The sequence below is a fragment of the Mobula hypostoma genome, chromosome 11, assembly GCF_963921235.1.
Source record: "Mobula hypostoma chromosome 11, sMobHyp1.1, whole genome shotgun sequence".
NCBI classification, from domain to species: domain Eukaryota; kingdom Metazoa; phylum Chordata; class Chondrichthyes; order Myliobatiformes; family Myliobatidae; genus Mobula; species Mobula hypostoma.
The window spans coordinates 324,037-340,000 of NC_086107.1; the positions used below are offsets into that span (position 1 = coordinate 324,037).

The following is a 15,964-nucleotide window of genomic DNA, read 5'->3' on the forward strand; positions in this document are numbered from 1 at the left end:
ATGCCATTCTTTACCAGCAGAGCCACACCACCCCCTCTGCCTACCTTCCTGTCCCTCCGATATAACATGTAACTTCAGCTCCCAACTACAACCGACCTTCAGCCACGATTCAGTGATGCCACAACATCATACCTGACAATCTGTAATTGTGCAGCAACATCATCCACCTTGTTTCTTATACTTTGTGCACTGAGATATAACACTTTAAGTTATGACATTGTAGTTATTCGTGAGACTTGGTTACAGGAGGTGCAGGACTGGCAGCTCAGTATTCCCGGGGATCCATTGTTTTCAATGTGACAGAGCAGGAGCGATTTAAGGAGTGGTGGTGTTACTAATCAGGGAAATTGTCACTGCAGTGCTCCATCAGGACAGACTGGAGAATCCATCTCGTGAGATACAAGAAAGGTATGACCATGTCAATGGGACTATATTACAGACCACCCAAGAGTCCTAGCGATTTAGCGGAACAAATTTGTAGAGAGATCACAGACTGTTGCAAGAAACGCAAGTTTGCAGTAGTAGGTGATTTTAACTTTACACATATTGACTAGCAATCCCATACTGTAAAAGGATGAGATGGGATAAAGTGTGTTCAGGAAAGTTTCCTTCGACAGTAAGAAGTCCCAATGAGAGGGGCGAGACGCTGGATCGGCTATTAGGGAATGAGACAGGGCAGGTGACAGAAGTTTGCGTAGGGGAACACTTTGCATCCAGTGACGACAATGCCATTAGTTTCAAAGGAAATATGAAAAGAGACAGGCCCGTCCCGTAGGTTGAGATTCTAAATCGGTGAAAGGCTAATTTTGATGGTTTCGGAAATTATCTGGCATGTGCAGTTTGGGACAGACTCTTTTCTGGCAAAGGTGTAGTTGCAAAGTGAGAGACCTTCAAACACAAAATTTTGAGAGTACAAAGCTTGTATGTGCCTCTCAGAATAAAAGGTACAAGTGTAGGGAATCTTGGTTTTCAGGAGGTATTGAGGCCCTAGTTAAGAGAGAGAGAAAAAAAAAGAGGTGCATAGCAGGTGTAGTCAAGTACGAACAAATGAGATGCTTATATAGTACAAGAAATACAAGAGAACGCTTAAAGAAAGAAATCAGGAGGGCTAAAAGAAGGCATGAAGTTGCTCTAACAGACAAGGTGAAGGAGAATCCCAAGGGATTCTCCAGACATGTTAAGAGCAAAAGGATTGCAAGGGACAAAATTGGTCTTCTGGAAGACCAGAATGGTAATCCATGCATAGAGCCAAAACAGATGGAGGAGACCTTAACACGAGGAAATCTGCAGATGCTGGAAATTCAAGCAACACACACAAAAAATGCTGGTGAATGCAGCAGGCCAGGCAGCATCCCTAGGAAGAGGTACAGTCGACGTTTCGGGCCGAGACCCTTCGTCAGGACTAACTGAAAGGAGGAGATCTTAAATGGCATCGGCATTCAGGACGAGGTAATAAACTGGATTTGACATTGGCTTTGTGGGAGAAGCCAAGGTGGAAGTAGAGGGTTGTCTCTCTGACTGGAGGCCTGTGACTAGTGGAGGCCGTGGGATTGGTGCTGGATCCTTTGTTGTCATCCAGATCATTGATATGGATGAAAACGTGGTTAACTGGATCAGCAAATTTGTGGATGATACCAAGATTGGGGGTGTAGTGGACAGTGTGGAAAGCGACCATGGCTTGCAGTGGGATTTGCGTCCACTGCGAAAATGGACTGAATAATGGTGAGTGGAATTTAATGCAGACAAGCGTAAGGTTTTGCACTTTGGTAGGATCAACCAGTGTAGGTCTCACACAGTGAACGGTAGGGTACTGAGAGGTGTGGTAGAACAAAGGGACCTGGGAATACAGGTACATAATTTGCTGAAAGTGGCATCACAGATAGATAGGGTCATAAAGAAAGCTTTCGGCACATTGGCCTTCATAAATCAAACTACTGAGTATGGGAGATGGGATGTTATGTTTAAGTTGTATCAGACGCCGGTGAGGCGTCGTTTAGAGTATTGTGTGCAGTTTTGATCACCTACCTACAGGAAAGATGTAAGCAAGGTTGAAAGAGTGCAGAGAAAATTTACAAGGACATTGCTGGGTCTGGAGGACCGAGTTATAAAGAAAGATTGAATGGATTAGGACTGTATTCTTTAGAATGTAGAAGATTGAGAGGAGATTTGATAGAAGTATACAAAATTAAGAGGGGTATAAACAGGATAAATGCAAGCAGGCTTTTTCCACTGAGGTTGGGTGGGACTAAAACCAGAGGTCATGGGTTACGGGTGAAAGATGAAAAGTTTAAAGGGAACATGAGTGGAAACCTTCACTCAGAGGGTTGCGAGAATGTGGAATGAGCTCTCAGCACAAGTGGCCTATGCCAGCTCGATTTCAGTGATTTAAGAGAAGTTTGTATAGGTACATGGATGGTAGGGATATGGACGGCTATGGTCCCAGTGCAGGTTGATGGCAATGACATGGTTTGGCCTGGGCTAGATGAGCCAAAGGGCCTATTTATGCTGTACTTCTCTCCAAGTCTATGACGAATCAAGGATCTGTCAACTTCTGCCTATGAGAAATAATTTGCGACGGGGGGGCAACAGACTGGAAAAGTAAAAGGGAAGGAGAATTCAGGAGAGATTACATAACATAAAATATTTACTATGGGATAAAATTTTGACTTCTGGTAACATGGAGACAAAATCAAAATGGGTGATTGATACAGGACTGAAGGCATTATATTTGAATGCACACAGTATTGGAAATAAAGTAGATGATCTAGCAGCGCAGTTGGAGATTGGCAGGTATGACGTTGTGGGCTTCACTGAATTGTGGCCAAAAGAAGTTTATAGCAGGGAGCTTAATTTTCAAGGATACATATTGTATCGAAAGGACAGGCAGGTAGACAGAGGAGGGTGACGTGGCTCTGTTGGTAAAAAAAATCCTGAGAAGGAAGTGACATAGGATTGGAAGGTGTAGAATCTTTGTGTGTAGAATTCACCCTGCAGTTTGAGAGGGAGAAACTAAAATTTGATTGAGGTCATGGATTCTATATAGGTTACAAAGGAGGAAGTGTTTGCTGTCTTTGACTGACAAGGTGTTTCCCTGAACCTTGTGAGAGGTAAATGCAGAATCTGCAGAGATATTCAAATCATCCCTAGCAACAGGTGAAGTTCCAGACGACGATAGCCACTGTTGTTCCACTGTTTAAGAAAGGCTCTCAAAATAAACTAAGAAATTACAGGCTGGTGAGCCTGACATCAGCTGTGAGAAAGTACTTGGAAGGTATTCTAATGGATTAGATATGAGTATTTGGATGGACAGAGATTGATTAGTCAGCATGGCTTTGTGCATGATAGGTCGTGTCTAACCACTCTTATAGAGCTTTGAGGAACTTACCAGGAAAGTTGATGGAGGCAAGACAGTGGATATCGTCTACATGGACTTTAGCAAGATATTTGACAAGGTCCCGCATGGAATGTTGGTCAAAAAGGTGCAGTCGCTTGGCATTCAAGGTGAGGTAGTAAATTGGATTCAACATTGGCTTCGTGGGAGAAGCCAGGGAGTGTAGAAGATGGTTGCCCTGACTGGACATCTGTGACTAGTGACGAGCTGCTGGGATCGGTGCTGGGCCTGTCGTTGTTTGTCATCTATATCAATGACCTGGATGATAACGTGATTAACAGGATCAGCAAATTTGCGGATGACACCAAGATTAGGGGAGTAGAGGACAACAAGAAAGACTATCAGAGCTTGTAGAGGGATCTGGACCAGCTGGAAAAAAGAGCTGAAAAATGGCAGATAGAATTTAATGCAGACAAGAGTGAGATTTTACACTCGGTAGGACCAACTAGGGTAGGTTTTACATAGTGCATTAGGAAGACAGGAGATGGGATGTTATATTGAAATTATATAAGATGTTGGTGAGGCCTAATTTGGAATATTGTGTGTAGTTCTGATCACCTACTACAGGAAAGACCTCATTAAGATTGAGAGAGTTCAAAGAAAATTTACGAGGATGTTGTTGGAACTTGAGGACCCGAGTTATAAGGGAAAGATTGAATAGGTTAGGACCTGATTCCCTGGAGTATGGGAGGATGAAGGGAGACTTGATAGAGGTATACAAAATTGAGCAGTTTAGATAGGGTAAATGCAAGCAGGATTCCACCCCCCCCACCACAGAGGTTGGGTGAGACTACAACAATAGGTCATGGGTTAAATCAGCGGTCCCCAACCACCGGGTCACAGAGCATGCGCTACCGCGCCGCGAGGAAACAATATGATTTGGTGATAGGAGTCAGCTGCACCTTTCCTCATTCCCTGCCGGGCCGCAAGGAAATGATATGATTTGGCGATATGAGTCAGCTGCACCTTTCCTCATTCCCTGTCACGCCCACTGTTGAACTTGAACGCACGCGAAGTCATTACGCATGCGAGGTCATTACCCGCGCGTCATCCATGTCAGCGCGGGAAGAAGATCAACTCCTCGAGCTTGCAAATGACAGCGGGCTGAGAAGTATGTTTGACATAACATCTCTGCCGGCATTCCGGATCAAAGTCAAGGCTGAATATCCTGAGATAGCCACGAAAGCATTGAAAACGTTGCTTCCATTTCCAACATATCTCTGCAATGAATGTAACAAAAACTAAATTGCGGAATAGACTTGCGGAACCCCCTTCGAGTATCACTGTCTCCCATCACCCCTCGATAGGGCCATCTTGTTGCAGGGAAACAAGCCCAGGGCTCCCACTGATTCAGCGATATTGGTGTGTTGCAATGATCTTATATGTTCATACGAGGAAAATATGCGCTGTGTGTTTGATATCCAAATGTAACTTAAAATGTTATGATGCTATTGACATATATAACCATATAACAATTACAGCACAGAAACAGGCCATCTCTGCCCTTCTAGTCCTGCTGAACGCTACTCTCTCCTCGCCCCACCGACCTGCACTCAGCCCATCACCCTCCATTACTTTCCTGTCCCTATACCTATCCAATTTTTCATTAAATGATAATATCAAACCTGCTTCTGCCACTTCTACTGGAAGTTCGTTCAACACTTACTTCAAGCTCCCCTGTCCTCACCTGGTAATTGACTTATCACTGTATTCATGCGAGGAAAATATGCGCTGCGTGTTTAATATTAAATTCGTTAGATAAACCCTTTTAGAAACGAAATTGAGCGTATTAGCCACTTGTCACTGATATTCTGGTCCTGATTAACACCCCCCCCCCGAACAGAATTGCCAAAAACGATTTGTAGAGAAATAAACGGCATGTGCACACATGCGCACTGGTGCCCGCGCAAGGCTTCATGGTCATGGTAGTCTTTCTCAGGATAAACCCAATGTATTTGACTGCTACTCTTGTCCGTTGGCAACCCTACCCTCACCCCGCCCCTCGGATCAGCTGGTCCGCAAGAATATTGTCAATATGAAACCGGTCCGCAGTGCAAAAAAGGTTGGGGACCCCTGGGTTAAATGATAAATGTGAACTTTTTAAGGGGAACACGAGGGGGAACTTCTTCATTCAGAGATTGGCGACAGTATTGAATGAACTGTCAACAGAAATGATGGATCCATAAGAACATAAGAAATAACAGCAGGAGTAGGCTATCTGGCCCGTCGAGCCTGCCCCTCCATTCAATAAGATCATGGCTGATCTGACCATGGACTCATCTCCACCTTCCTGCCTTTTCCCCATAACCCTTAATTCCCCTACTGTGCAAAAATCTATCCAACCTTGTCTTAAATACATTTACTGAGGTAGCCTCCCCTGCATCATTAGGCAGAGAATTCCACAGATTCACCACCCTCTGGGAAAAGCAGTTCCTCCTCATCTGCATCTTAAATCTACTCCCCCAAATCTTGAGGCTATGTCCTATGTCCTCAATCTTGAGGCTATTCAGGATTAAGTTCAACACTTAAAGAGAAACCTGAACAGGGACAAGTAAAGAGGGCTATGGTCCGGGTACAGGTGAATGGGACTAAGCAAAATTAAGTTTGGCATGAACTAGATGGGCTGAAGAGCTGGTTTCTGTGCTGTAGTGTTTTATGAACTCTATGGATGCATTGGTACTACAGTGGAGTTAAGGGAATTACAGAGGCATGAGAGAGGAGCAGGCCAAAGTTGATTGGAATGGGACACCAGCAGGGATGACAGCTGAACAGCAGGGGCTAGAGTTTCTGGGAGCAATTCAGAAGGCACAGGATAGTTACATCCCAAAGAAGTAGTATTCTAAAGGCAGGACGATGCATCCACGGCTGAAAAGAAAAGTTAAAGTCAACATAAAAGCAAAAGACGAGGCATATGGTAGAGCAAAAAAAGTGGGAAGATAGAGGATTGGGAAGCTTTTAAAAACCAACAGAAAGGGAAAGGAGTAAAGATGAAATAGGAGGGTAAGCTAGCCAACAATGTTAAAGAAGACACCAGAAGTTTTTTCACATATATGAAAAATAAAAGAGGTAAGAGTGAATATTAAATGCTTGGAAAATGATCCCAGAGAGGTAGTAATAAGGGACAAAACAATGGTCTCACCAATAACTATACACCGCATCTACTGCTCTATCTTCATCAATAAATATACTGTATCTTCACCATCCACTGCTCTACCTTCATCAATAAATATACTGTATCTTCACCATCCACTGCTCTACCCTCATTGATAAATATACTGTATCTTCATCATCCACTGCTCTACCTTCATCGATAAATATACTGTATCTTCATCATCCACTGCTCTACCCTCATCGATAAATATACTGTATCTTCATCATCCACTGCTCTACCTTCATCGATAAATATACTGTATCTTCATCATCCACTGCTCTACCCTCATCGATAAATATACTGTATCTTCATCATCCACTGCTCTACCCTCATCGATAAATATACTGTATCTTCATCATCCACTGCTCTACCTTCATCGATAAATATACTGTATCTTCATCATCCACTGCTCTACCCTCATCGATAAATATACTGTATCTTCATCATCCACTGCTCTACCCTCATCGATAAATATACTGTATCTTCATCATCCACTGCTCTACCTTCATCACTTCCCTGGCACAGAGACAGAGGTGCGCCCTACTCCCCCCACTGATGCCCCTTCCTCCTCTTCCCCTCAGGTGGCTCCCCCTCCTATCTGCCTTGGGTACCATGGGGAGGACAGCACCCACCTCGTCCACCTGCCGTTTGTAGAGGTCGAAGGTGATGTTGAAGAGGACCTTGAGGATTTCCATGGCGCAGTCAGTCAGCTCCTGGGCCAGTGGAGGGTCACCCTGGTCTCGGGCAGCCACCTCCAGGCTGCTGACCCATCGCACAGCCATTGTGTGCTCCAGGACATCGGTCAGCAGGCGCACACCCCGCAGCTCGCGGCCCAGCTGACGCCGGACGTCGAGCCTGAGAGCCGTCAGGAGGAACAATAGCCGGAGGTCAAAGAACCGGACGCCAGAGTACAACTGCTTATCGCCGAGTCTGAGCCGCCGGCAGAGGCCCACCACCAAGCCGCTGTCCGCACACACCTCCTGGGCTGCAGTGCTGTTGAATACCACGTTGCAGAGGCACTTTAGAGCTTCCATCATCACGTCAGGGTCAGGCAGCCCCCCCTCTCGCTCCAGCTCGCTTTCAATCCCAGCATGCCTGGCTAACATCCGCAGGGCCGCACTGCCAGCGAAAGGCCTCAGGTTGCTCTTCTCACGGGAAAGGATGCGCAGGCAGCCCAGGCCAGCTAGCTGGCAGGCCGGCTGCAAGGTCTGGTCCAGGAGACAAAGTACTGCCTGTCCCAGTCGCTGTGGGCAGAATGAGAGAGATAAAGTTACACCTCAGCACTGTACACAACTCAACATCCCTACGTACCTGGGGTGATTGATATGTTCGTGACCTAAGGTAGGAGATGAGCTATGCAGCTCTCGTTACATGCACGTGCAGTTCAACTCTCTGAGTGAGTATGCAGAAAGTTTGAAGTTAATAACTCATCTCCTACCTTAGGCCACAAACTTATCAATCACCCCTGCTGTTTAAACTTTCTGGAGGTCCAAGATCCGTATGCTCCACGACCACTGGACTAAGTGTGTACATGTAGGAGGGGACTATGTTGAAAAATAAACGTGCTAGGTTTTCTAAAATTGACTCCTTCTCCCTTTGGCCACAAACTTATCAATCATCCCTCGTAGGTCTGCACATCTCCAGAATTCCCTACCTGTCCCCAAGGAGGTCGTGGTGAACTGGCATTTTCCCTCCAACACACGCCAACAAACTGTGGGAGTCAGAAAGCACTGAGCAGCGGGAGAAGTCAGGAGTATGGGGTTGAGGGGGATAATACAGTAAATTGGCTATGATTGAATGGTGGAGCAGACTCAATGGGCCAAATGGCCTAAATTCAACTCCTACTGCTCTAACATTACAGCACAGTACAAACCCTTTGGCCCACAATGTTGTGTTGTCCTTTTAACCTACTCTAAGATCAATCTAACCCTTCCCTCCCACATAGCCCTCCATTTTTCTATCATTCATATGGCTACCTAAGGGTCTCTTAAATGTCTTTAATGTATCTGTCCCTACCAGCTCATTCCACACACCTACCACTCTCTGTAGAAAACTCTGACATCCCCCCCTATACTTCTCACAAATCACCTTAAGATTATGCCCCTTTGTATTTCGGCTCTGGGAAAAAATATCTTTGGCTGTCCTGTCTATCTATGCCTCTTATCATCTTGTACACCTCTACCAAGTCACCTCTCATCCTCCTTCGCTCCAAAGAGAAAAACCCGAGCTCACTCAACCCATCCTCATAAGACATGCTCTCTAATCCAGGCAGCATCCTGGTAAATCTCCTCTGCACCCTCTCTAAAGCTTCCGCATCCTTTCTATAATAAGATGACCAGAATTGAACACAATATTCCCAGTGTAGTCTAACCAGGGTTTTACAGAGCTGCAACATCACCGGAGAAGATGTGCACTTCCCCTCACCTCACTACGGGAAGGGTATGACTCAGAGGGAGAGAATGCAGAACAGATTCACAAAGATGTTGCCAGGACACGAAGGTTTTACTTTTAAGGAGAGGCGGGGTGGATATCCCAGGAGTGAGTGAGGAAGCAACACACATAAAAGTTGCTGGTGAGCGCAGCAGGCCAGGCAGCATCTCTAGGAAGAGGTACAGTCGACGTTTCAGGCCGAGACCCTTCGTCAGGACTAACTGAAGGAAGAGTGAGTAAGGGATTTGAAAGTTGGAGGGGGAGGGGGAGATCCAAAATGATAGGAGAAGACAGGAGGGGGAGGGATGGAGCCAAGAGCTGGACAGGTGATTGGCAAAGGGGATACGAGAGGATCATGGGACAGGAGGTCCGGGAAGAAAGACGGGGAGGGGGACCCAGAGGATGGGCAAGGGGTATATTCAGAGGGACAGAGGGAGAAAAAGGAGAGTGAGAGAAAGAATATGTGTATAAAAATAAGTAACAGATGGGGTACGAGGGGGAGGTGGGGCATTAGCGGAAGTTAGAGAAGTCGATGTTCATGCCATCAGGTTGGAGGCTACCCAGACGGAATATAAGGTGTTGTTCCTCCAACCTGAGTGTGGCTTCATCTTTACAGTAGAGGAGGCCGTGGATAGACATGTCAGAATGGACCTGTCTTCTCCTATCATTTTGGATCTCCCCCTCCCCCTCCAACTTTCAAATCCCTTACTCACTCTTCCTTCAGTTAGTCCTGACGAAGGGTCTCGGCCTGAAACGTTGACTGCACCTCTTCCTAGAGATGCTGCCTGGCCTGCTGCGTTCACCAGCAACTTTTATGTGTGTTGCTTGAATTTCCAGTATCTGCAGAATTCCTGTTGTTTGTGAGTGAGGAAGGATGGGAGGTGTGTAAAATCATCAGAAGCAGTAGAAAGCACAGATAGAAATGTCCAAAACTACAGAAAACCAAGATATTTACAGTGGAGACCCAGTTAAGGAATTGAATGAATGTCAAAGGTATGTGGTTAGAGTCTCTTGCAGGACAGGTCACAACCTGTCACAGAGGGCATGACAACTATCCGGTTTGTCAGTGGCTTGCTCACATGCAGACGAGGCAGCTTCATCCCCAAATCTGTCTGAATGATGGAAGGCAGGTCACTGATGTAGATGGGTTCACAATCTCCTGACATTCACACTCGGGCACACCATCCTGCATCAAGGGCAGGCACTCACCCCTGTCTGGAATTCAATATTTGGTCCAGGAGGACAAATCTGGCCCAAACTCCTGCCCTTGCCCTCAACTCAGTGCCTCCACATTCGAATTCCTTTCTGAAGTCCCTGCAGAATTGGAGCTTCTGATCTATGTCCATAGTTAGGGCCAAATCGATAACCTGTCCCTACATTAGGAGTTAGTGGCTGGGGTAGCTTGCCAGGGGAAGGGTGGGTGGGGAGAAGTGTTGATTTAATGTGCCAACTATCAGCCTTGGGCTTAACAGCTCCTCCTCCCCTGCCAGCAAGACCCAAAGTCTGTAGAACAACACCACACAAACACACACAGAGGGCAGGACACACCTTTGGGACCAATTTGATGAATGTTAAAAACATCAACAACGAACAAGTAGCTCCCCACGGATGCTCTGAATACAAAATATCTGGCTGAGCCCAGGTTCTATACATCCACCAGAAGCAAGGGAATAATTAGCGAGAGGGTAGTACCATTCAAGGATAAAGGGGGAAACATTTGCTTGGATACGAAAGATGTGAGTGAGGTAGTTAATGAATACGTACCAAGAGTGTTGACCAAGAAGGACAATGAGGATAGAGAGATCAGTGCCAAGGGTACTAATATGTTCAGGCATTTCTAAATAAAGAAGGCAGTGCTGGGTCTTTTGAAGGGCGTCACAGAGTCTGTAAAAGTGAGACAAAATGGCACCAACCTCAATAACCCTGTACAGATTACAGAGAAGGTGGTGTTTTCTGTCCTGAGGCAAATCAGGGTGGATAAATCCCCAGGGCCTGAGAAGGTGTTCCCTCGGACCCTGCGGAGGCAAGTGCAGAAATTGACAGTGCCCTAGCAGAGATATTTAAATCATCCTTAGCGACAGGAGAGGTACCAAAGGATTGGAAAGTAGCTAAACCAGGAAATTACAAGCCAGTGCGTCTGATATCAGTAGTAGGAGAGTTATTGGAAGGACCGGACATACAAGCATTTGAATAGACATGGACTGATTGAGAATCATCAGCATGGCTCCATGCCTAGTAGGTCATGTCTAACCAACCTTACAGAGTTTTTTTTGAGGAAGTTAACGGGAAAGTTGATGAAGGCAAGGCAGTGAATATTGTCAAAATGGAGTGGTTGGTCAAGGAGGTTCTGTTGGTCAGCATTCAGGATGAGATAGTTAATTGGATCCCACCTTGCAATGATGGGAAAAATTGATGGAAGAAAAAGTTGCGATCAACTGCGCATGGCATTCATGAGTTACTAGGGAAAGACAGGCAGAAGTTTTGAAAAGGTTATTAGAACTTCTCAGATTACAGACAGATGGAAGACCATGATCTCCCACATCATGTAAACTCCAGGGAAAACAGTCCCAGTCCATCCAGCTCCTTCAGACCCCCCAGTACTGATAACATCCTTATGCAATTTTTGTCAGGGAACAGTGAATTTCGATACCAAGCTTTCTCTATTCATCACACCCTTTTGAGAGTACAGCACAGTAAGTAGTCACCGTGTTGTGCCAAAGTAATTAAACTAGTGATTAAAAGTTGAACTAAACTAACCCGTCCTACCCACACAAGGTCTACGTGCCTTTTACTGACAAATACTCGACAGATACTGGCTTTATCACTGTCCTTCACATATGAAAAAATTAAAGAAAAGAAAATTAGCCACAAAACTATGTAAATAAAACTCAGAACCTATCATTCTGTCCCTTCCCTGTGGTCCTAATCTGAACACTACCCCTCCATCTCTAGTTCTTCTATACCAGGACCCAAACGGTCGGCAAACGGGTGGGTGAGACCCTTCATGATGTTGCTAACGCTTCTTTGGCCCCTCATGAGAACAGAAGCAATGAGGGTAGGCCATTTCACCCATAGCCTGATCTATTATTCTAGCAATCCCACTTCACCATCCTGTTTTGCCTCGCCATTGCCAACACAACCCCCACATTCCCCCGTCCACCAGTACACGCTCCTGCATGCCCACTCCCCATTCCCTCATTGATTCCAGCCACCCATCTCCCACTGTGCTGCTCCCACAGCGCCCAGAACCCCTGATCCCCATTTTCACACCTTACCCGTCTCTGGTCTCTCCCCTCCACGTCGAACAGGAAACATTGCGAGTTCTGAAACACAGGGGAGGGAGGTTACAATGGGGCAGCAACTTGCTTGTGTGATTACTACCGTTGTGCACAGTGACACCATGTGAAACCAAAGAACCGGTGACACGAGACAGGAGGATCATCGCTATACCTGACCACACCAGTCAGGAGGACTCTACCCAGAGATTCAAGATTGCTTAACGTCATTTCCAGTACACAAGTGTACAGGAGAACAAAATGCAGTACAAAAACACAATGAGATAAAGAACACATTAATAGAAAACACAATGGGTATAAATACACAAGATAGATTATATGTACAGATTGATTGTATGTTCATAAATTGACACTCGGTACAGGTGTGTACAGAAAAGGTAACTTTTTGAGTCTGATGGTCCTGGTATGGATGCTACATAATGGGGGTGGGACAAACAGTCCATGAGCAAGGGTGGGTGGGTGGGACCTTCATGATGTTGCTAATGCTTTTTTAGCCCCTCATGAGAACAGAAGCAATGAGGGTAAGGCCATTTCACCCAGAGCCTGATCAGTGTCATTTTCCTGTCCATTCCTGCATCCAGAAACATATTGAACTCTGATTTGAAGGAAGGTGATGACTGAATGTCCCAGCTCATTCTCCAAAGAGATCCCCTCAATTACCCCTCACAGTCAATGCTCGTCAATACAATTACATGTTATGAGAGTCTCTGAGCCTCCACCACTCCCCTAGGCAGTGTGCTCAACATTACAAACACCCTCTGAGTAAAAAAAACTCTTCTTCACACTTCACATCACCGCACACGAAATGCTGAAGGAACTATAAAACATAGGAGCACAATTGGGCCATTTGGCCCATCGAGTCTAAGCCAGTTCCGTCAGTTCCATCATGGCTCAATTATTATCCCATTTACCCTGTAACCTCTGATGCCCTTGTTAAGAACTTAAGAAACTCCACTTTCTATATACCCAATGACTTGGTCTCCATGGCTGTCTGTGGCGACGAATTCCACACATTCACCACCCACTGGCTAAAGAAATTCCTCCTCATCTCCCTTCCTCTATTCTGAGGCTGTGCCCTCGGGTTCAAGACTCCATCACTATAGGACACATCTTCTCCAAATCTAATCTATCCAGACCTTTAAGTATTCTAAAGGTTTCAATGATATTTCCCCTCATTCTTTTAAACTCCAGCAAGTACAGGCCGAGAGGCTTCAGAGAGCGTTAACCCTCCAGTTCCCAGATTCAATTTCGTGAACCTTCTCTGGACCCTCTCCAATACCAGCACATCTTTTCTTCGATAAGGAACCCAAAACTGCTCCCACTACACTAAGTATGGTCTGACCAGTGCCTTATAAAGCTTCAGCAGCACATCCTGGCTCTTATATTCTAGTCCTCTCAAAACGAATGCTAACATTGCATTTGGCTTCCTTACCAACAACTCAGCCTGCAACTTAACCTTTAGGGAATCCTGCACAAGGACTCACAAGTCCCTTTGCAGCTCTGATTTTTGAATTTTCTCTCCATTTGGAAGATAGTCCATGCTTTTATTTCTTCAACGAAAGTGCATAGCAAGGAAACAATGAATGCTACCCCAGTACTTTCCCCCTCTCTTTTTACACTATATATACAACATACACACACACCTCATATTGTAATTAACAGTTTTTATTATGTATTGCTGCCACGAAATAACAAATTTCACGACGTATTGCAGTGATATTAAACTTGAATCTGACATACTTTCCGACACTATAGTCCCCCTTTGCCCATTCTCACAATTTGTCGAAGATCTTCTACAGTTTCCTGGCTTCACCGATTCTCCTGCACAGTACTGCACCTTTGCAGAGAAGTCCACATGGTACTGCGACTGTGCACAGAATTCTGCACAGTACTGTACGTACACACAGAGTCCCACACAGGACCCCGCACCGTACCTGAGCCCGGGAACCCGCACAGCACCCCACACTGCACCGGTGCACAAGGTCCCACACAGTACCGCATCCACTCACAGAAACTCCGCGTAGAGAATCCCCATAATTCCGCACCTCCGCAGAATCTCTGCACAGCACTGTACCTGCAAAGAGAACTCCTCACAGCACCCTGCATAATACCACACAACACCTGCGCACAGAATACCCCACAGCCCCCTGCGTAGTACCGCACCTGCATGCAGGGCCCCACACAACACCTGCGCACAGAATACCTTATACTTTATTGTTGCCAAACAATTGGTACTAGAACGTACAATCATCACAGATATATCTGATTCTGCGCTTCCTGCTCCCTGGAGTACAAATATTAAATATTAAAAATTAGTAAATATTAAATAAAAATTATAAATCATAAATAGAAAACAAAAAAATGGAAAGTAAGGTAGTGCATAAAAACCGAGAGGCAGGTCCGGATATTTGGAGGGTACGGCCCAGATCCGGGTCAGGATCCGTTCAGCAGTCTTATCACAGTCGGAAAGAAGCTGTTCCCAAATCTGGCCGTACGAGTCTTCAAGCTCCTGAGCCTTCTCCCGGAGGGAAGAGGGACGAAAAGTGTGTTGGCTGGGTGGGTTCGTGTCCTCGATTACCCTGGCAGCACTGCTCCGACAGCGTGCGGTGTAAAGTGAGTCCACGGACAGAAGATTGGTTTGTGTGATGTGCTACGCCGTGTTGACGATCTTCTGCAGCTTCTTTTGGTCTTGGACAGGACAACTTCCACACCAGGTTGTGATGCACCCTAGAAGAATACCCCACAGCACCCTGCGTAGTACCGCACCTGTGTTAGACCCCATGCAGCACCGTACCTGCAAACAGCACCCTGTACAGCACCTTCAGCTTTAGCACTGTTTTCATATCATTGTTATGGTCTCAGCTTTTATTTTCTGTGTCCCAGCTATCAAAAGCAACCAGATTGTGGGAAGGGTGGGATGGAAGGGTAGGAAGAAGGGAAGGGGGTAAAAGGAAGTAGGGAGGAGAAATGGGTCTTGCTGTTGCTTCAGTAACTCATTGTGTTCTCTGTGTTCTGCTGAACATGGTGGGCGTGTAATGTTGGTGCCAGAATGTGTGGCAACACTTGCGGCTGCCCCTTGGGTGTGTTGATTGTTAACACAAACCACACTTGTTCCAATGTACACGTGATAAGTAAATGTATCGGAATCGGAATCGATTCGCTGGAACCAGTGTGGTGAACCTTTGCAGCATGCCCTCTGGGAAAGGTCACTGCACGCCTGCAGCCTGGTCCTCTGGTACAAACGGCCGATGTCTTTGTGTAACCACAACAGCCGAAATGAATGCAGTTCATCACTCAGACCTTAAATATGAACAAACCATCAGAGGTACAAGGGGAGAGCTGGTTGGAATTGATTGGGGAACTGGTGAATAACTAAGTACCAGCCTTGAAAGTAATAAAATAATATCGAAGAAAGCATAGGGAAAGCCCTTCAGCCCACAATATCTGCACCAACCATGATGCCAGTTTAAACTAATCCCATCTGCCGCCGCGTGCTCTAGACATGATTACATACAACCAGGCTTCGTGCTGCATACCACCCACCCAGACACCATACTGTCCGTCTATGTACATAGGTTAATTTTATGCATATATAGCCACATTAGCAGTTACTTGTACATTGTGTTTTATGATTTGCTTTTGTATTTCTATGTATTGTGTTCTTTATGTTTATTGTTTTTTTATGTTGCATTGGTT

At 45.7% G+C, this 15,964-nt stretch overlaps 1 protein-coding gene across 2 annotated transcripts in view; it reads right to left on the minus strand.

Annotated features, from left to right (window-relative positions):
- ric8a (RIC8 guanine nucleotide exchange factor A) overlaps positions 1 to 15,964 on the minus strand; it is a 67,536-nt gene that overhangs the window by 46,377 nt on the left and 5,195 nt on the right. The window contains exons 2-4 of one of the 2 annotated variants that reach the window (XM_063061539.1): positions 12,248 to 12,295; positions 10,886 to 10,987; positions 7,175 to 7,786 (exon numbers count right to left, since the gene is read on the minus strand). In XM_063061539.1, the coding sequence (XP_062917609.1) occupies positions 7,175 to 7,786; positions 10,886 to 10,987; positions 12,248 to 12,295 (762 nt within the window). The remainder of the gene's footprint in view (positions 1 to 7,174; positions 7,787 to 10,885; positions 10,988 to 12,247; positions 12,296 to 15,964) is intronic. The other variant, XM_063061538.1, reaches the window with a different exon arrangement.